The sequence below is a fragment of the Megalobrama amblycephala genome, linkage group LG4, assembly GCF_018812025.1.
Source record: "Megalobrama amblycephala isolate DHTTF-2021 linkage group LG4, ASM1881202v1, whole genome shotgun sequence".
In the NCBI taxonomy this organism is placed as follows: Eukaryota; Metazoa; Chordata; class Actinopteri; order Cypriniformes; family Xenocyprididae; genus Megalobrama; species Megalobrama amblycephala.
The window spans coordinates 22108578-22130892 of NC_063047.1; the positions used below are offsets into that span (position 1 = coordinate 22108578).

General features: G+C 38.3%; 1 protein-coding gene across 3 annotated transcripts in view; it reads right to left on the reverse strand.

Moving 5' to 3' along the window:
- Positions 1–278: 278 nt before the first annotated feature.
- Positions 279–22315, reverse strand: part of fam222ba (family with sequence similarity 222 member Ba) — a 66110-nt gene continuing 44073 nt past the window's right edge. For all 3 annotated transcript variants that reach the window (XM_048188333.1, XM_048188332.1, XM_048188331.1), the window contains exons 2-3: positions 12306–12488; positions 279–4116 (exon numbers count right to left, since the gene is read on the reverse strand). In XM_048188333.1, the coding sequence (XP_048044290.1) occupies positions 2420–4116; positions 12306–12387 (1779 nt within the window). In that variant the 5' untranslated portion in view covers positions 12388–12488 and the 3' untranslated portion in view covers positions 279–2419. The remainder of the gene's footprint in view (positions 4117–12305; positions 12489–22315) is intronic.

The window sequence follows — 22315 nt, forward strand, 5'->3', positions numbered from 1 at the left end:
CAAGATCAGCAAATTCATTTTGTTCACTTCCATGTTTATAATTTAGGATGGTTTTACAATTCCTGCAATATAGCTAAATGAAGTCAGATCATCATATATAAAACCCTGATGGGCAGACACTGCTTGAGAAGGCGGTTTCTTAAAACAAGGTCATTGTCAAAATTTTTTTGAGGACTTAATGAGGGTATACAAATACAAATGTTTATGACCAGCTTAAAGGCTGGAGATATATAGAAGAAGAAAAAAGTCCAGCTTTTAGGCAATTAAACAGAGTCATATGAAAGCATAAATTAGAACTTTATTTTATTATTACAATATTACAAAAAAAGAGTAGCACAACTCTCGCACTCTTCAGATTCTTCCCAGGCATTCATTCGACAGCCACAGAGTGACAGATACGAGAAAGGCTTCTAGAAGCTTCCTCCATTTCACAGCAATTGCAAAACGAAAAAAAAAGAAAAAAAAAAAAGATTTAAATAATGAGAAAATAATCTAGTTCAGAATTATAAATAGCACAAATTGCAAAACTGAAGCTTTGAAACATGGAATAAAAAGATTTTGTTACAGCCCAGAACTACACACAGCTATAAAACATAATGACGATAAAATATTCTTTATTTCTTCGTTTACATTATAAAGTAATTCTAAAGAATTGCTTTTCTATTCAACAAAAGCTCAAGTTAATAAAAATAAACAAGGAAAAATGCTGTTCCTTTATAGTCTATTTTTCAAAATCAGAATTCATTATACCTTTATTATAATCATGCTTGTTGTCAAAGGAAAGTCCAAGGACCAAATACTTAAGGCTTCATGAGGGCTGTTAAGGGGAGGCAAACCAACAGTGAGTCAAGACAAAGTGACCCACAGCACACACACCCCATTCACCATCACACACATGCCCATACACACCTGCGCTCATCACATGCACACCAAGTCTGTGAACCCATATCCATATGCAGCCGCATTCATACACAGTTATTACACTTCTTTAAGGATACAGCAGTACAGTAGATAAGCCAGTGTACAATAAAATAAGCAATTCACCTGCTGTTTCACCTTTTTGACTTTTTTTCTTTTAAAAAGTCCTCCTTAATTTAACCACAAATGATCTTGCAAGTGATCAATTTGGTCAATTCAAGCACACTTCACAAAAGAATCAGTAGCAATTCCTACTTTATGTAATTATAAAGGATGAATTAGAAAAAGCAGGATCATAAACCCTTGATTTGGTACATAGTTTCTACATCATAATATTAGCAACAAGCCTACAGACACCACCTTCAGTAGTATATTTAGTCCTGCAAACAGCTATACCACATATGACCCACCTGAAACTGCACAACTCATCTATACAATTCAAGTAGTAGTTTCTCGTATGTTAAGAAATAAAGGGAGAATAATGATTAGGTAAAACGAAAATGGCACAGCTTTGACATTAAAACATATGTAGCTCTTCTCTTTAGGCCTTTACAGCTTTACAGAGAAAAGACAGAAGCTTTCACAATCATTATACAAAACTTCACTCACATTAGTGACTCAGAATGCAAATGACACCTGATTTGTTGCATCACTAAAAGAGACGTGACACATGTATGCGGTTCCTGTCTTTTAAGTTTCCTGTCGGTCACAATGTGTCCAGCAAAACGAGGTGATGTTTCAACCTTTCACAAGCTTAAAGCAGTTCCCATTTCAGACATAAATCCATAAAGCCCATAACAAATCCATTTTATTTCTAAAAATAAAGAAACACGGGTTCCTGGTGTAAAGGAACACATGACAAGAGCTTTCACCTAGGAACAGTCTGAAGGGACCAGTGATTGGCATTTTCCTACATAGTTCAGACACTGAAAAAAGAAAGAAAGGACAAAGAATGTGTCATGCTGAAGAGGGAAGTGCTCTGAGCCTGTCAGCCATCTTGATGTTATAAGACAGGCTTGAAATGTAGATCTCTCAAATGAAAGCAAGTTGGTTGTCCAATGCACAGAAGGCTTGGTGCTCTCAGCTTAGAAGTGATCTATTTCACTAGACACTTTTAATAAAGTAAGCACTAACACAAAAAGGATGTTCATAAATAACCCAGGAGCACTTGAGATCCGGGTACTAGGAGATAGACAAGACTGAAGTGGGGGAAAAAAACTAAACTAAATTCCCTTTAGTGCCTCAAAAAGCACTCGTAAAAAGAAAAAAAAAAATTGATCACTTGCAAGATTAGTAACACAAAACACTGCTCTTCATTAGACATGTTTATATTCTTATTTTTTTTCTTTGTTTTTATCGACAATCATCCTTGAGACTTTGAGCTCATTTAGTTCCTCTCGTAATGTAATTTTATTAAGACTAACAGAAGATGTCAAGGACACGCACATGTGTGGCTGACTTCACTGAGGAGAGACTGTGTCTGAGGCTTGTGGGCTGAAGCTTATCTGTACCCTGGGTGCTGGCCTTGCGTCTCGGAGGGGGGGACCACTACCCGGCCCATAGGGGGTGGCCTGTGCATCTTCCCCATCAGGATGAGATTCTGATCTCGGAAGCAGGGCGTCTGGAAGTCCCCTCCCATGCAATCTGCAGTTTGCATCAGATTAGTCTGCCCTATTAAGGCACCCCCTACTAATCGATAATGGGCCGCTCCTCCCACGGGGTCCATCCCTGGGGTGGGGTTGGTATTGCCCGTGCCAGTGCCATGGAAGGGCACCGGGAGGTCCTGTGAGCCAGAGCTGTCACTGTTGGGTGTGGGAAGAATACTACCCCACACCGGCGGCTGGTGGTAGTACTGCCCGTTGGTGTAGTGCGTTACCGCGCCTGGGGGCATTGCATTGCTGCTGTGGTTGCTGAGGAGTGGCGGCGAGGGGCTGGAGGGTTTCATGGCATAAGGCTGCCCCATGCCCATCTCTGGGGGATAGGTAATGCCCTTGCAGGGTAGGCCAGGGTCACGACTCTGCGGTTTGCAGGGGTGTCCGCCCCCTTCCGAAATGTGCTGAAGGTGAGCAAGCTGATGCTGAGTCCAGGACCTCATCTGTGGATGCTGGGGATTTCGCTGAAGTTGATGGCTTTGATGCTGTAGGTGCTGTTGTTTCATATCGCTGTGATACATGTGGTTCATTGCGGCCATGTTATGTGGAGGCATTGCACTCACCGGCGCAGAAGCAGTTACTTTATCAGGAGGTCCAATAGCACAGGATGGGTGCATAAGACCAGGAGCGAGTGCACTAGGGTTTCCCGCATGCACTGAGACTCGAGAACTGGCATTGATGAGTAGATTTCGGTTAATGGGACTAGGGTTGGCAATCTGCCCTTCACACATCGATGTGGCACTGGCGCCCTGAGCCCTAGCCTGGCAGAACTGGCTTATCTGATGCACTATGCTGTTTAAGTCCGCCTGACGATCCTGGTGGAGCCCTCCGGCCATGGACAATGGAATGGTTGAGGTAGAAACAGTCACGTTAGGAGGGGCGTCTGCAACCGGTAACTTCCGAGCACCCACCTGCAGGCTTGCAGAGGGGTTTTGTAGGTGCTGCTGAGGAAGCAGGATGGCTGAAGGTGGGTGGGCGCCAGGGTGGCCTAAAGAAGCTGCGTGGGACAGATTCTGAGGCCTTGGAAGGCCCTGGAGTTGCTGTGACATGGAGGAAGAAGGTCTGTGTCCGAGTCCTTGGTGTGGAGGCCCAGGCTGTTGCTGCAAAGTCTGGAGATTCTGAGGGTGTTGAGGAAGTCCCTGTGGATTCTGGGACGCTCTGGGAGGACCCTGCGACAGGTGGTGCAGGTTTAAAGTGCTGGCCGAGGTGGCTGCATAAGGGCCGCCGGCGGCATTCATAATCACCTCTGGGTGCAGACGTGCCCGTGTGCCGTCAAAGTCCTTGATGATGCCCTTGACGAGGGGCACTTTGACGATGGCAAGGAGACCGGTCTTGGCAGTAGTCTGAGAGGAAGGGTAGGGACTGTATCTGGGGCCAGCGGTGTCAAGTCCGTTGACTGTACGACGAATGTGGTTTCGCTGAGGGACCTTGACGCTGTTGGGGAAGATCTTGATGGTGAGTGGATTGTTGGCAACCTTTTTAGCATAAGCATCCAATTCCGCAGGGGTTGGATACTGAGCAGATCTCATCCTTTGTGGAGTGTCCCCTATATGGAAAAGGGACAAAAAAGAAGAAGAAGAACACATTATGCATTGAAAAATGGAAAAATGAGTCTTTATGACCTGTCCATTTTGTACACAAAGCTGGGCATGTGAGAGAATGGAGACTTAGAAGAGGATTAGAGATGTTCTCACTTCACAAATCTGATCTCCATCACAAATTCTGTGGGAAAAATTGGAGAAAGAGGCCATAGTAACTTTAGAAACTGCATTGGTACAGCTTAATTTTACACATACCATACCATTCAAAAAGAAATTAATACATATATTCAGCAGGGGCACATAAACGTTTTCCATTTCAAATAAATGCTGTTGTTTTGAAATTTATATTTGAAGAATCTTGAACAAAATCTATCACATTTTGTACAAACATGTTAAGTATTACAACTGTTTTGAAGACTGATAATAAGAAATGTTTCTTGAGCACCAAATCATCATATTAGAATTATTTATGAAGGATCATGTGACACTGAAGACTGGAGTAATGATGCTGAAAATTCAGCTTTGCCATCACAAGGAATAAATTACATTTTAAAATATAATCAAAAATAAACGTTATTTAAAATTGTAATAATATTTACAACTTTTGAACTGTAGTGTACATTACCAGTAAAAAATTCTGGACACATTTAACTATCTCAAGATCTTGATTGCTGCAATTCATTCAAAACCTTATGTGAGTGTTTGGTGTTAAGTCACATGCCAGAAAGATGTAGGTGAATGTTCGCTATCTCACTTCCTCTCCATCATCACTACCTAACATAACATGCTTCCTGTATGCTATGATGTGAATGCCACACACACACACAGTGAACAGGCAGACACCAGACAACACCAATAACTGTTAAGTACCTCTGTTATATTTAACAACACCTCTGTGATGTGTCTGTGCTTGATTCTCTTACAGTTTCAGTCTTAGAGTGTGAATAAGAAATTAAAACGTCTCGCCCTGCCCCCAAAAACATAGCAAGCATGTATGTCTGCGTGTAGTGTGGTAAGCATCTTAGCCTCATATGCTCTGAGCTCTAAATAAACTGTCTAATTGGTGAGCTTTTCTATCCGTCTTTCACAAACATCTGTTCTTCTCTTCAGGATCACAGTAATGCCTTTAAAGGTGAACATAAAAAGGAAAAAAACATTAATGAGCTGAATTATTTATTGGTTTTACATTCAGAAGTCTGCAGGTCTCCGCTCACAATACAAGCTCTTTTCCTGACACAATGCTGCTTTTCTAGAGAGTGACATCCTCACCTGCCGGGACATCTCTGATTCAGTGGGTTGAGAATAGAGGAGAGCGGGTGAGAGACAGATAGAAAAAACAAAGGAAGTGAGGGATAGAGAGAAGAAACTGAGGATGATAAGTGCTCTCTGTGAGGCTGCTGAAAGGGGGTCTTTGTATAAAACAAGCTTTCATCACTTGATGGGAGAAAAGAAAAGAGAGATAGACAGAGAGAGATAGAGAGAGACTTCTGATGTGCACCCACCTGCACTTCCCTTGCTCACACTGATATGGAGTTTACACACACACACACACACACACACACACACACACACAAAGTATTAACATGCATTTCTATGCGTTCCTGGCCCCCTTATCCCCAGTGAGAGGATGAACAGCCTGTGCACTGTGACTGAGCTCTTTCATCCAGCCTGAGCTGATTCAGTCACTGCTCACAGCTCATGCTGCCACAGCAAACACCCTAAACACGGAACAAACCCCCTACACTAACACTTAAGAAGAACTACAACCCAGTAAAAATTTAGAAATTAAAATAATTAAGGCATGTTTTCCACACAACTTCCAAGGAAGGATGATAGTTAAGAATTTATATGCTCCAATACAATAACAATACACAGTAAGTTATACACTACCATTCAAAAGTTTGGTGTCAGTACGAAAGAAATGAATACTTTTATTCAGCAAGGATGCATTAAATTGATCAAAGTCGACAATGAAGGCTTACGCTATTATAAAGAAATATTTAAAATAAATGCTGTTCTTTTGAAATTTCTATTCAAAGAATCCTGAAAAAATGACCAGTTTCAACAAAAATATTAAACAGAAAAACTGTCCTCTATACTGATAAAAAATTATATATATACAGTGGGTACGGAAAGTATTCAGACCCCCTTAAATTTTTCACTCTTTGTTATATTGCAGCCATTTGCTAAAATCATTTAAGTTCATTTTTTTAATGTACATACAGTACCCCATATTGACAGAAAAACACAGAATTGTTGACATTTTTGCAGATTTATTAAAAAAGAAAAACTGAAATATCACATGGTTCTAAGTATTCAGACCCTTTGCTGTGACACTCATATATTTAACTCAGGTGCTGTCCATTTCTTCTGATCATCCTTGAGATGGTTCTACACCTTCATTTGAGTCCAGCTGTGTTTGATTATACTGATTGGACTTGATTAGGAAAGCCACACACCTGTCTATATAAGACCTTACAGCTCACAGTGCATGTCAGAGCAAATGAGAATCATGAGGTCAAAGGAACTGCCTGAAGAGCTCAGAGACAGAATTGTGGCAAGGCACAGATCTGGCCAAGGTTACAAAAACATTTCTGCTGCGCTTAAGGTTCCTAAGAGCACAGTGGCCTCCATAATCCTTAAATGGAAGACGTTTGGGACGACCAGAACCCTTCCTAGAGCTGGCCGTCCGGCCAAACTGAGCTATCAGGGGAGAAGAGCCTTGGTGAGAGAGGTAAAGAAGAACCCAAAGATCACTGTGGCTGAGCTCCAGAGATGCAGTCGGGAGATGGAAGAAAGTTGTAGAAAGTCAACCATCACTGCAGCCCTCCACCAGTCGGGGCTTTATGGCAGAGTGGCCCGACAGAAGCCTCTCCTCTGTGCAGGACACATGAAAGCCCGCATGGAGTTTGCTAAAAAACACCTGAAGGACTCCAAGATGGTGAGAAATAAGATTCTCTGGTCTGATGAGACCAAGATAGAACTTTTTGGCCTTAATTCTAAGTGGTATGTGTGGAGAAAACCAGGCACTGCTCACTGCTGAATACTTTCCGTACCCACTGCATATACATATTTTTATTATTATTATTTTATTTTTATTTTTTTTTGAGCACCAAATAATCACATTAGAATGATTCTGAAGGATCATGTGGCACTGAAGACTGGAGAAATTATGCTAAAAATTCAGCTTTGCCATCAAATAAATAAATAACATTTTAAAATATATTTAAAAAGAAAGGTTATTAAATTCTAATAGTATTTAACAATATTATACTGTTCTTACTGTATTTTTGAAAAAAATAAATGCAGCCTTGGTGAACAGACTCTTTCAAAAACATTTAAAAAAAATGTTGAACATTTTTTTTCAAAACATCATTTTGTACAGTTTCTTTTGGTTTAAGTACTGGCTTATAAATAACAAATTTAGCTTAAAGCATCATCAAATACTGAATAAGTGAACATGCATGGGGAGGGAGATGTGTATGTAAGGCCTTTAAATTCTTAAGAAATTCTGTGGCGCGTTAATTAGCAACTAGCTTGATATATGCTAACTTATCCTAACTAGCAAACACAAACCTCAACAGACACACATATACACAAATATGTTGTCAATGACATTCAGCTTCTTGTGAATTTTTTTTTTTTTTTGTGCAGAGTAGGAATTACAATCCTCAACTCCATCCTCTGACACCTCACACAACATTCAGAAGCCCTGCCATTCACTCATCACATCTGTCTGTATTTTTTTCCCTCTCCCTCTCCCTCTATGTGGGCCGTTGACTAAACAAAATGGCCCCTGACATTTCTTAGCTAAATAGCTTTCCTGCCAATCTCAGGCCGTGTCAGCTGCCTTCACCGGTTGCCCACATTTGCTCACCTCCTAAAGAGAGAGAAGAGAGAATGAGGAAAATCAGAGGAAGAGGAGGAGGAAGAAGAGCCATGTTGGGCTCAGTAAATGAACCACCGCAGGACTCGATCAAGGAGTGAGGAAGAGGACAGTCATTATGCTAATAACTCATGAGGGAACGCTCTCTCTATTTCCACTGCATCTCTCTCTCTGTCTTTGCCGTTTTCCCCTGTTGAGTGACATCCCCGGGGAGGCCGGCCAGTGATAATGAGGAGTCAATCTTGTTAGTATTAGACAACAACATACAGGTCGGCAGTCATGCAATCCATTGAGTACAGGAGAGGAGGGCAGAGGAAAGCGATCAGGTGACATTTAAACATGCACTGAGCATCTATGTAAATGTCTCGACGGACTTTAACATCTCTAGAGCTCAGAGCCAGATCTGCCTCACTTCTCTTTGGGGTTTGTAATTAAAGGGATAGTCCACTTAAATTAATGTTCTGTCATGATATACCTGTTCCAAACCTTTTTAATGTGGAACACAAAAGGAGATATCAAGCAGAATGCTCAAGCAGCTCTTTTACCTTCAAGTGAATGGTGACCACAGCTGTCACTGGTCCCCGCATCTACTTTGTGTTTATGTACTTCTGAAGTTCCACTTCAGTCAGACAAATTAAGTAATTAAGTAATTTTTTTTTTAAAGTCATATAAACAATATAGTTCAACTGAAATCGTCATATATTGAGTAAAGTCAGACTATAGCTCAGCTTCATTCAGTATATAAACATTGTAGTCAGACTACAATTTTCCTTAGCAAGGTACATGTGATCTCGACAGAGGTGATGCTCAATGAGTGTTTAATGCTTCAAATATTTTTCAGTTTCGCATGTACAGTACACTGACCCCAAACTTTTGAATGGTAGTGTAAACTAAAAAGCAACTTGGACATTCCGCTTAACATCTGCTTTTGTGTTTTGTATTCAGAAGAGATTTTTCATTTCATTTTTAGACTATCCCTTTAAAACAGTGTTTTGCACTAACTTTCCTCCCTTCCTCCCTCCCTCCCTCTCTCTCATCAGCAGTGATTTGAGGATCACAGTAATCAGCCAAACCCCAGGAGCACCATTACAGTCACACAGGGTTGTTACACAGCTATTGTCAGCCTTTTCTGTCTAAGAACACCATACACACCTCCCAACTGCCTTTTTGCCTTCCGCACAGACATCACACACACACACACACACACACACACACACACACACACACACACACACACACACACACACACACACACACACACACACACACACACACACACACATGCTTTTAAACTCTCTTTAATCCGTGAGACTGCTGATCTGAGTGGGTGTTCTTATATTGTCTTATATAGGGTTATTCCTCATGGAGAAGCAAAGCCTCCTCCTTCTATTCATCTCTTTCTTCTTATCTAAAACCATCTCTTCCTCCCTGCACATCTCACCTTCTTTTCAGCTCCCTTTGAAAGACTTCAGAAAGAGAAAAGCAAAAGAAACCATGCTCTATTTAGACAAAAGACTGTCTTTTTTTTTGCCCCAATGTATTTTCATGGCTTGCAATCCTGCATTCCAAGGTATATTCTGGCTCTTACTGTGTCTCCCGAGTTCCCTGAGGGAAACTGTGCCAGTGCCAGATGTGCTCCAGTAACATCTGGACCACAACAGGGAGCACACGAATTTGAAAGGGCAGTTAATGACATGCCATGGGACGTTTAAACCAGCATATGCATCATTACATTACATGATGTCGATGGCTTTAAACAGCTGAGGCTTTTCTGAATCTTTCAGTTTGAGGGTTTGGAAATGAAAAACAACAACAACAACAACAACAACAATTTCAGATAAAATTATATAATATTTTTATTATTATTAAATAAAATATTAAACAAAAATAAGAAATATATCACTATAGTAATAAAATATTTAATAAATAATTATTTTATGTTACAGTACAACTGTAAATTTGCAATACTATTATTTGTGTTAAACCATCAAGCTTTTATTTTGGTGGAAAAACACAGGGAGTTTTAAAGCACCTCCTCTGTTGGCAACAGGTTTATAAACACTCATTGCAAATCTGATGAAATGGGTGGCACACGGACAACACTTATCATGCGAGAACATTTGATAATCATACTATACACCATTTTGCAATCTCGATTTTTCGGTTTCGATTTTGATTATTCATTCAGCTCAACCTTGAGGTAAATGTTTCTATCATTTTATTTTCTAATTGTTTCGATACCTTTTATTTTCATGGAAGATACAATTTGAATATCTAAAATTGACAATAAATGCCATATTTTGATCAGAGGATTATATTTAAATAAGTGTTTACAGAAGAGCAGTACAAGTTTTTCAAACACGAAATTGTGTTATTTGAGCCCTAATATATTGGAAAGCAGCAATAAATGAATTGTTCAGAAGATTCTGCCCATTTTTTGGTTAACACACGCCTATGCGCTATTAAACAACTGGAATTATCAGAGAAATGAAAACAAATATGTTATAAAACAATAAGATGATTATTTATTTTTTTTACCATCAGGTCCATGAAATTGATTGAGGGACTAGATGTGGACCATTAAGCTTGATTTTCATTTATGTTTTGTCCAGTTAATAGGAATTTCTGTGATGTTCTTAATCTATGAGACAACATCAGTAACATCCATGAATCTTCATAGACAAACAATGGGCCTGTAGTTACACATCTAAATTCATTGAGTCTTACTTTGTGTGCAATGAATGAATAAAAAAAAATAAAATAAAAAAATCTGCTTTCCATTATTTGTTTGAAAGAAGCACCAGCATAAGAGATATGCCTTAATTTCCTCTTTCCTACCTGTTCTCCCCCTGTAGTTCCTGTAGTTAGTAATATGACTTCATCTCTTTCTGTATTCCTACTAGATAGAAATACGACTTCCGTCTTTCTGTGATTTCTGCTCTCTCCTGCAGTTAAAGATATGTCTCCAGCCTCTCAGTAATTGCCGCCTGATGAGGGTCTTCCTGAGGCGATGTGAGACTCATCAGTCTCCGGGCCATCGGCACTCCCCCGGCTGCATGTCTCCATAGCATAATTTGTCATCCTGATGGAGAGCTAATCTGACAGGATGTCTGCCCACAGACAGAGAAGGCGAGATATTCTGTCTGTACGTATCCTTTTTTTCCCCTGCACTGACTCAGTTTCTCTGTTTGTCTGACTCTCATTTTCTCTGTATGCCACTTATCTGCCTCAATCTATCTCTCCGTGAGCGGTGTGGTTCAGCAGGTGTCTGTCCTTGTAAACCGCCCTAATAAAAATCCTGGGATTTGACAATCTGTCTTTGGAAATATGCTTTTGCTCACAAAACTGCTCTCTTTTTTCTTCCTCATTCCATTTCCTTTCTTTCTCAGTTGTGTTTAGTCTCCCGTCAGACATTTATCTGCTTTTATAGATCTGTTTTCGTCTTGTCATTTCTTCAAAGCACTTAAATGTCATTTTTGACAACGTCTGTATGAATTTGTGGTATTAAAAGAGACACACAACATGCACATCATGAACGAATATTAGAGTCTGGTTCATTTGAGACTGCTGAGAGGAAGGTAAACATGAGCATAAAAGGAATATTCACTCAAAAAATGAAAATTCTGTCATTCACCTTCATGTTGTTCCAAAACTGTTTGACATTCTTTCTTCTGTTGAATCCAGAAGGATGCACTTTTCCATACCATTAAAGCAAAAGATGACAAAAAGCACCATAAAAGTGGTAATTATGAGTAATGCTCTTTTGTAGTTTACATAGAAAAACATTATTTTATTTATTTTGTAGTTCATTTCACTTAGAGATTTCTGCTCATTCGTGAAGGATCACATCATGCCCAGCTTTCAACCGTTTCAAATCTTTTATTTGTTTTCTACACTTGTATGTCTTATCATAAGGGATATTGTTAAATTAATCTACTACATCGATTAGCTTAATCTATAAATAAATGTAAAAATAGGGAGATAAACCATTGTTTTGATGTTTTGAATACCTGAAAATAAAAAAAACTTAATATTTTTGTTATTTTGTTTTTTCCTGTTCATCCTAATGTACTCCCTGCTGTATTTGCTTTTTTTGCTTTAACGGCTGCAATGCCTTTATGGTGTTTTTGTCATTTTTGGAGATTCACTTTCCATGGTCACCTTTCTTTTTCATTATATGGAAAAGAGCAGAATCAACATTCTGCTTCTTTTATATTCCACATATGACAGAAATGGTTTGGAAAAACATGAGGGTTAGTAAATGATGACAAAACATTTGAACTGTGTTTTTTCTTTGTCTGTACTTACATTTCTGAAGTCCAGTGTTCATCTGCGAGTGGGGATGGAGCTGAAGGGAGAGATCACCTGGCCCTGGCAGACAGGCCAGCATCTCATACACACACTCACACACTCACACACACACACTCACACACACACACACACTCACTCACTCACTCCTAGAGCAACATGGGCCAAATACTCCTCCTCACACTATAGAGAAAAAAAAAAAAAACAAGAAAAAAAAGTGTAATTACATGTTACTGTAAGCACCTCACTTCCAAGTTCTTTTTGACTTGTCATTCACTTGCTTTCGATTGCAATGCTACAGTGGGTAGCCCTACCTACAGTGAACTCTCATTGGTCCAAAATCATGCTTCTCATTAAGGCCATAATTTATTTTCGATTTCAGTTTTTGCTTCAAACAATTATGCAAAGACAATAATCGAGATAAATTGTGACACATTCTGCTCCGTTCCATTCCATTCTGGCCCTTTAAGTGCCCCATTATGCTATTTTAAAGGATCCTAATTTTGTTTGGATGAAGATCAAAAAAATCACTTTAATTTTCTTATAACACATATTGCACATCACCACATTTATACGTATAAGTACATTTATAAACTAGTATACGTTTCTGCTGTTGTATTGAAATAAATGTAAAATTTCCCAGGTATCAAAATTTTTTCAAGATTTTCATCATCTTGCCCACAAATTGGGTTAAATAATCATGATTATACAATCGACCAAAGTAATTGTGATTATGATTTTTGGCATAATTGAGCAGCACATAACTGAACACCAGATATGTTCTGATTAGCTGTGATTGAGTGGTGTTGTGCAGCATTTTTGCATTCAATAATTGTTTAGTGTTGTTCTTGTTAACTAAAACTATGTAAAAAAAATAAAAGCTAATTCAAAATATGAATAAATACTTCAACAGTACATAATGAATCTAAATAAAAACAGCGTTTGTATAAAAGCTTTTCAGATTTACAGGATCAAAAGCTTTAACAGTACCACAGTACAGAACACAGTCCAAAATACAGAAAGAAACCAAAAACAATCCATTGATACATGTAACACATAACACGATACACTATACAATTCAAGTGTATAAACATAAATAAATGATAAAACATCTATGAAATGTGTTTGAGGTTTGTGAACTGAAGAATACACTATGGTTAATAAAAATACGAAATGATCTTAATCATTTAAAAGGGATGGTGTGCATTAAAAGCTTGCTGTAAGAAAAGGTGCAAAGCTAAATGACTCACAATCATGTTTTGGATCATTTTCCAACATAACAGGAGCAATGAGACAATTACCATCTGTCAGTTTGACACACACATTTTCACTGAATTCATTAAAACTCAGCAAGTCTTCTAATCAAGTGTGCCATGAGGAATGCATCCAAACATTAATTCAAATGTGCGTTTGAGTACAAATTCACACATATTTATGTGAAACTTGCATGGCAGAGTTTCTGTTGCAATTACAAAAAGAACTCAGCTGTGATCGCTGCAAAGTTTTGCATTCACTTCAATTAATCAACCAACCAATCAATCAAGTGAAGGTTAAGATATCAGGATATCAAAACATCCTTCTTTAATCATGTTTTTTTGTCAACAGAGTGTGTTCAGAGCAGCAAAAAACCCTCACGTACCCATCGCTTCCAAGCCACTCTTACTAATCGTACAGCAGCAGGCAAAACACACTTAATATCAAATCTGAACTTCAATTTAACATCAAACATACCAGCCAGAGTGCTCTGACCGTGCCCCAGGCGCTTCATCTCGCTCTCCTAACCTCCACATCCTGCACCCATCTTGTAGCGTGAGCGCTGTGATCAAAGGTGACCTTTGCTAAATTCCAAACTTTCACATTTTAATCTTTCATTTGAGCCGGCTGAGAATCAGACCACTGAGAACATTCCCCGACACCTCAACCATCAGTGATTAAACACAATGAGTTTGTGTGACTGCATACGTACGTGTGTGTATAGGCACAAATCCAAAGGCACAAAATGTGAGGAATTGTTCTAACCAGCTATCACTGCAACAGGATGTTCTGTCAATCGCTTGTTATTTTTTTTATTTATGTGGCAATGTACTATGTAGCCCTGTCAACCGTGAAATGTGATTAATTAAAAATTCTTCATTTTATAGAGCGCAACAATGCTTTATAATTTTTTTTTTTGAACAGCCTTGGTTCCGGAAATATTTTTCCCATAGTGATTAAAAAAAAAAAGTCTTTATTTAAATGGTTAGTTCACCCAAAAATGAAATTTCTGTCATTAAGTACTCACCCTCATGTCGTCCCAAACCTGTAAGAAAAGTTTTGTCTTCGGAACACAAATTAAGATATTTTTGATGAAATCCAAAGGTATCTGATCCACACATAGGCAGCAACGACATTGCACCTTTTGAGGTCCAGAAAGGTACTAAAGACATCATTTAAACCATCGACGTGACTACAGTGGTTCAAACTTAATGTTATGAAGCGACGAGAATACTTTTTGTGTGCAAAAACAAAATAAAAATAACGACTTTATTCAACAAATTCATCTATCCCGTCATGCTGCTACGCTGTTTTCCATGCAGAGTTTACGTCCAAATAATGGCATAGTATTGGCCGGCTCTGATTACGCGAGCAGCGTGACGCATGCGTGTGACACTGACGAAGGAGCTGGCCAATACTGAGCCCGCATTCAGATATAAACACTGAAGCTGTTATGAATTTGGGATGTCATGAGGGTGAGTATTTAATGACAGAAATTTCATTTTTGGTAACCCTTTAAGTTTTATAAGCTATGAACCAAACCAACCAGCTATGAGGTGAATTACAACATTATAAATTTATTTGATTTGAAGGAAAAAAAATATTTGAAAATTGGACAAAAAAACAAAAAAGGTACAAGATGCAATTAACTTTAATGATCCCATGAAGCATTTCAAATGAGTTAAAAATAATGAAGAAATATATATAAACACTGTATATAAACACTGTTTTATGTTTATTGCAATATACACTCATGCTACATTCACACGGGGCGTCAACATCAACGCTTGACGCATGTATGAAGCTTGTGTTGACGCGACCGTTATAGTGATAACAGCCAAATCGCATTACTTCCCGGTGTTGCACGAGCGCTATTGGCTAGCGACTGCTCTAGGGTATTTGCATAGGGCGATCTGATTGGATGATGCCTGCGTTGGCGCTTGAAAAGTTGAGAAATCTTCAACTTCTGCCGCTTGCAATGTGAGTGAAGCGACGCGACAGAACCCACAATTCAGTTTGGCAACGCATGACGTCACCCATTCAAAGTAAATGAGAAGCGTTAACGCCGACGCCCCGTGTGAATGCAGCGTCACTGGCCACTTTATTAGGTACAGCTGTTCAACTGCTAGTTTACGCAAATATCTAATCAGCCAATCACATGGCGGCAACTCAATGCAATGTAGACATGATCAAGACGCTCTGCTGAAGTTCAAACTGAGCATCAGAATAGGGAAGAAAGGTAATTTAAGTGACTTTAAACATTGCATGGTTGTTGAGTTTGAGTATGTATGGTAAGAATATTTCAGAATCTGCTGATCTACTGGGATTTTCATGCACAACCATCGCTAGGTTTTACAGAGAAAATGATGAGTCTTGATTTTTTTTGTTGAACATTCAGATGGTAGGGTCAGAATTTGGCGTCCGTCCTGCCTTGTGTCAACAGTTCAGGCTGCTGGTGGTGGTGTAATGGTGTTGGGGAGATTTTCTTGGCACACTTTGTACCAATTGAGCATTGTTTAAATGCCACAGCCTACAAAAGCATTGTTACTGACCATATCCATCCCTTTATGACTACAGTGTACCCATCTTCTGATGGCAGCAGGGTAGTGCAGCATGTCACCAAGATCAAATCATCTCAAACTGGTTTCTTGAACATGACAATGACTTCACTATACTCAAATGGCCCCCACAGTCAACAGATCTCAATCCAATAAAGCACCTTTGCGATGTGGTGGAACGAGAGATTTGCATCAAAGATGTGCAGCCGAAAACCCGGCAGCAACTGTGTGATGCCATCATGTCAATATGGACCAAAATCTCTGAGCAATGTTTCCAGCACCTTGTTGAATCCATGCCATGAAGAATTAAGGCAGTTCTAAAGGGTCCAACCTGGTACTAACAAAGGTGTACCTAGGTGTAATGTAGTTTTTGACATAATGCACATTGATGGCTTCAGGCTTCAACAGAAGCATGTATACTATCGATAAACAGTAGTTCACAGTAAGGGACCATTCACACAGAACACAATTTTTCAAATTAAAAACGAAGAGGAAAAGAAAGCAAGCTCTGGAGACGCGTTTTTCTTTTAATTTGAGTGCCGTGTTTTTAGATCAGACATGTCAAAACATGTCTGCCTACTAGCATATGTTTACATAGAAAAACAACAGAAAAGCAGCACAGTGGAATTCAAAAGCGTTTTCAGTGTGAACAGACTCCATCTCCCCTATATGAAGACAATTAATGGGATTTTTACTTCTCGAACCCAACTGTTGCACTCTACAACAGTATTTACAGTACACTGAATGCCAAATATCCTCTGATGGGCTGTGATTGGGTCATGTTGTGAAGCATTTTGGCATGGTGGGGACACTCAAATTGTATTATGCCAGGTCTCAATGTGTTGCATGTGGCAGCTTGAGTCATTCCACCTCTGATTCAGCAACAGCGATGGATAGCGCCAATGATTTGTGGTGAGAAACCACGCATCCAACCATGTACTGCATCCTCTCACTACACACTGACACCAGACAAAAACACTGTATTAAAACATGTATAAGCAGACAAACAGTTCAGACAAGAAGCAATTATGAACCAAACAACTCTGACAGGGTGGTACAAGGCCAGCCAGACAAAGAGAGAGAGCAAGAAATAAAGAGTTAGTATGTAGTGAAAGGTCATGATGGCAGCTCATTAAAATCCTGGCAGTGCACTAACAACGCAGCAGGGGGCGATTCAAATATACTTGCTCTCTATCAGATATACCGGAGCTCTTATCTGAAACCTAGTGAGCTGCCTCACTGTCTTCTGTCTAACTAGGATGCTGTCTTCTGAGGGAGGTTTATAAGTGACTGATTAGCATCTCAAATAGTCTTCCACATGTGACTTCAACCAAAGACTATTAAGACAGTTTACTCCTATTACTTGTGAACGGGAGAAACTGCAAGAGCCAATTGCTGATTGGTAAAGTCATTGAGTTCGGCAAGCAGTTAAGATTTCAGGATCCCCCCATTCAGATAAATAGGACTTGGTCTTGAATGCCTGAAATAGCTGCCCGGAGGCGTTGCAAATATGGCTGCCAAGTGAACAGACTTTCCTTGAAAAGGACATTGTTTCAGTAAAAAGTACACATAAATATTGGGTAAAATAATTAACTTTAATTACACTGAACTTTCTTTATCAAAATGTTTCTATACTGAATGAAACAAATTCACTAAAGATCAATATTTTTTCTCTCCTCGCTTTCTTTCTTCAATTGATTTTTTTTTCACTGATGATGGGTCATCCATCTGTTCCTCTCAGCCTGAATCTTTGATTTCTCCTTTGTACTTACACTGTGCTTGTATGCGTGCTGAGTCTCATACACAGAGTCCTGTCTAGATGAAAATATCTACACAGAGATGAGAAAACTATAACCAGAGGCGTAGCAGTGTTTATATGGCCAATAAAGTATTTTTAATTGTGCATGTTCATTGCCCTTATTTTTACATTTAGATTACCTTTGCTGTCATCTTATGTGTACTAAAAGTTTAACTTTGAAAAAACTACTTATTTAATCACACTATTAAAATGTAATCTTTAGCAAATCCTAAAGTGTATAAAAATGTTTATATTTATGTGAAAATTCGCTTTTAGCATATAAAATATTACATAAAAATAATTATCGGTTGCAATTTTAGGTGCATCCCTATAAATTCTAGGGGTGTCCCCGACTACGGATTTACATAGTCAAATCAGATTCGTCAAGTCTTGCATAGATTCGACTGATAGTCGAATCATATATGTGTGATGGGGCGAGGGTGGGGGGAATGAGCTAAGGCCTATCGGGGCTTACTTCATTCTTACCTTTATTTTCTTTCACACACAGCACAGAGAAACAACTTTCTAAGAAAGCGACCAAACTGCCTGTCAAGTGATAGACGAAACTGACAATTCCTTTTTATCTTTTTAAAACTTAAATGAAAGGCAATGTGGATAAACATTTCACAGTGACAATGTACAGAACACCACACAACGATATAGAAGAAAATGAATAAAAACATTTTAGATCAATGAACCTAAAAAAAAATAAATAAATAAATAACTGCAGATATTTCACATGTCGGCAAATCAAATTATATCAGCTAAATTGCCTGTGCGAGCAAGCTTTAACTCTACAGCACCACATTGATGCACTGAAAAACAATCAAAAATTAATTTACAGAATTGAACTAGAACAGAATATACCATTCTAATGAATTAAAAAAAGAGAGAAAAAAAAGAGAGAAATAGTCATAATCAAGCCACAAGTGCAGGGGAACATATATACAAAACACAAGCCACAAATAGTTAAATTAGATAACGCTGAGTGATCAATAAATAAATTAAAATTAAAGAAATTATTAAAATAACGAAAGTTGGAGTGGCAGTCTTTTTAACTAAACGTTCACAGCATCCAAAAATCTAATTAGAACCGGCTGAAATGTTTTGAAATCACTTGTAGGCCTACCTGATCAAGAAAATAAATCCAGTCTTTCACGTGATCTGCCTGTGTCTGTTTTCGAAATAGTACGCAAATCAAAACGACTTGGCAGAAGTGCGCTGCAATGTTTGTTGTTGATGCGTGGTAGGACATGATCTGTTGGCATAGCTTGCATCTTACTTTTTTTGGATTAACTTTTACAATTTCAAAGTGCATCCAATTCCACATTTTAGATTTTCTTATCCCAGATATTGTTAAAGATGCTCCTCTGTTGGTCGGTTGGATCATGGAAAGTGAAACTTAACTCTGTCACAGGGGTGGTTGGATTTATTCAACACGCACATTAAAAATATTTATCAAAAGCTTCTTTCTTTTCACATCTTTATTTACAGCATTATCATAATAGGCTGTATATTAACTTATTGGGAGAAAACCGGTAGGACTATGTAAAATTAGATATTGAGCCCTCCCCATATCTCGTCTCATAACACCTCTGTGAAGATTCGACTGAGAAACACACAAAACGCACATAAATTCACCTTTGTCATATCAGAGCTGGTGGAAAAATTCTATCTGGAGAGGGAGAGAAAGACAGGAAGAGAGAAAGTGAGTCTGGATTCTCAATGGCTGGGGATGTTTGGGTCAGACCGCATCTGATAAAAGACTTTTCTCCACTGCTTTTTCTCTTTCTTTGTGTGCATGGGAGGGTGAATGTGGGAGAAGAAAGGATAGAGGGAGGAAAGTGGAGTGGAAGTGAGCTATTTAGAAAATGACTACGGTAAGCTGTAATCAGGCTCTGGTGGGGCTGAGCTCTGGAGCTCAGACAATCTGCCTACACTAGCCTTTACACTCAGGAAAAACACAGGCTAATTACACTAAAATATACACATACAATAGAGAGAGAGAGAGAGAAATCCAATGCACGCTTGCATGTACAGTTTCCCAGGAACACAAAAAGCTATTGAGTGAAATGACTTTTCAGGGGAAGATTGGAGAGGAGAGATTGTGAATGTGATTATCATTTATGAGGACTATGGAGGAGGACTTCGGGTGGGCGGGGAGCGGTGGTGGTTGGTGGGGGATTGGGGGAGGTGAGAGCTTACATTTAGATTTTTTCAAAAGAGATGAGATTTACCCTTGAATACAAGAACGGCTCAATAGGAGGGAGCGAGAGAAAGCAACGTTGCTTGTAAATAAACATTCACATTTGCGTAGGCCCATTAGAGCATCAATTTATAGCAGCCTGAATAGATTGTGCTGTAGCTGCGTGTTGAGGACGCGCAGGCATGTTGCTGTCAGCGTGTTACTGATGACTTAAGCACATCCCCTGAACGATATGCTCTCGCATACTTTTTTCCGTAAAATATTCTGATTTTTTTTTTTTTTTTTGTCGATTCTAACCGTGTCAATTTTAAGCACATGCAGTTTGAGAGATATTAGCAGTCAGAAAGAATGCAGCCAATAGCCTGTGCATGTGATGGTGAGAAAGAAAGAAAGAAAGAAAGAAAGAAAGAAAGAAAGAAAGAAAGAAAGAAAGAAAGAAAGAAAGAAAGAAAGAAAGAAAGAAAGAAAGAAAGATGTGGACTTGAGTCATTGGAATAGAAAAATGTATGAAGCCACTATTTAAGAAAAAGAAAAAAGTAGTAATGAAGCATTGACACTTCTCTAATTAAAGGTGAACAGAAATTAAAGATTAATAGAAGAGGTGAAAATTATTACATATTTAAAAAAGGGCCATACTGGCCGTCTGAACACTTCAGAGTGGAGATTCACTTAATGAGAAATACATTATGTGCTGGTATTCAGTAATATGTCATGTTGCTGTAATGAACATGCTATTGTGCGCACTTCAAAATACCATGAATAATTCTAGATACCTTAAGCCCAAAGTTTACTTAGTTTTTTTTGTGAACGCTTAACGTATGCATAGAGCAGAACACGTATACTCGAGTGGAGTAACTTTCAAAGTATACTCCATTTGAGAGTGTTTCCACAAGAAATCTCTTCATCCTTGCCAAGTATCTGCGCTATTTTTGTCCAAAACTTATGACCGATAAAAAAAGTTTTTGTAAGCTCAATGTATCGGAAGCAGAATATTTATTTTGACAGCGTGTGGGATTTTATTTAGAAAATGCGGACAACAATGACCACTGACACTATACAAACATGATGCAAATGAGCAGGCACTTCTAAAGGGAGTACAGAGAGTGATCAGTCTGAGTGTTAGAGTAGAAACGCCTACAAGAAACCAACAGCAAGGAGACATGGTGACCTCCAGCGATTTAATCATGGCAGTGTGAGTGACTGAGAAAGCCTCTGACATTTCTACTCATGATCATTCAGCCACTGAACATAAGTTGCAAGTACAGTAGAAACCGTAGAGTGATCTGAGGGTGTGTGGGAGTGTGAATAAATGTGTGAAAAGATCAAATTAGTAAATGTGATTAAGCGTTACAGTGTTTATATGCATGAAAGAGAAAATGCGAAGGATAGAGCCAGCTTTAGGGCAAGAAATAAAATGATGTTCATCCAATTTATTATATACCTAGGGCCCTATGAAATCAGTTTTATTTTTTCCCAAATCCTGTTTTAATTTTGGCCAAATTCCGTTTTGTCCATTTTTTTATTTTTCTGGATTCTGTTTTTTTTTTTTTCCCTCCAGGTTTTTTTTTTTTTTGGACTCCATTTTAATGGTTAAATTAAATTTTAGTAATCAAAAAGCATGACAAATTAATTGAAATAATGAAACTTATCCAATTTACAATCAATTTATAAAAATTTAACAAAAATTTTTAGGCCCTATGATAAGTTTTATTCTTTCCCTTCAAATTCTGTTTTATTTTGACCAAATTCTGTTTTCTGTTTTAACTTTTCTGGATTCCATTTTAATGGTTTAATTACATTTTAATAATCATTAAAAAAAAGTCTAATTAAATGAATTCTTAAAAACAACAATTTATTAAAAAAAAGTATTTTTATGAAATGTTTTTTCTTCTTCTTTTTTCCCAGAAATTCTGTTCCGTATTTTATTTTTTTCGGCAATCAAATGAACGCATACCATTTAATTTATCTTTTAATCGTGAAATGAAATTTTTTTTTGTCAAACAATGTGCTGCACAACAGAGCTTTACTGTTAAAATTAAAACATGGTTGAAAAACTGAGATTATTCCTTAAAAATATAGTTTTAATAATTTATTATTTTATTAATTTATCTAGATTCTACTGTAGCTACAACACTAATATGTTTCTGTCAAGTTAAATCAAACTTTTATTTTGACAGCTTGCCTATAGCTTTGG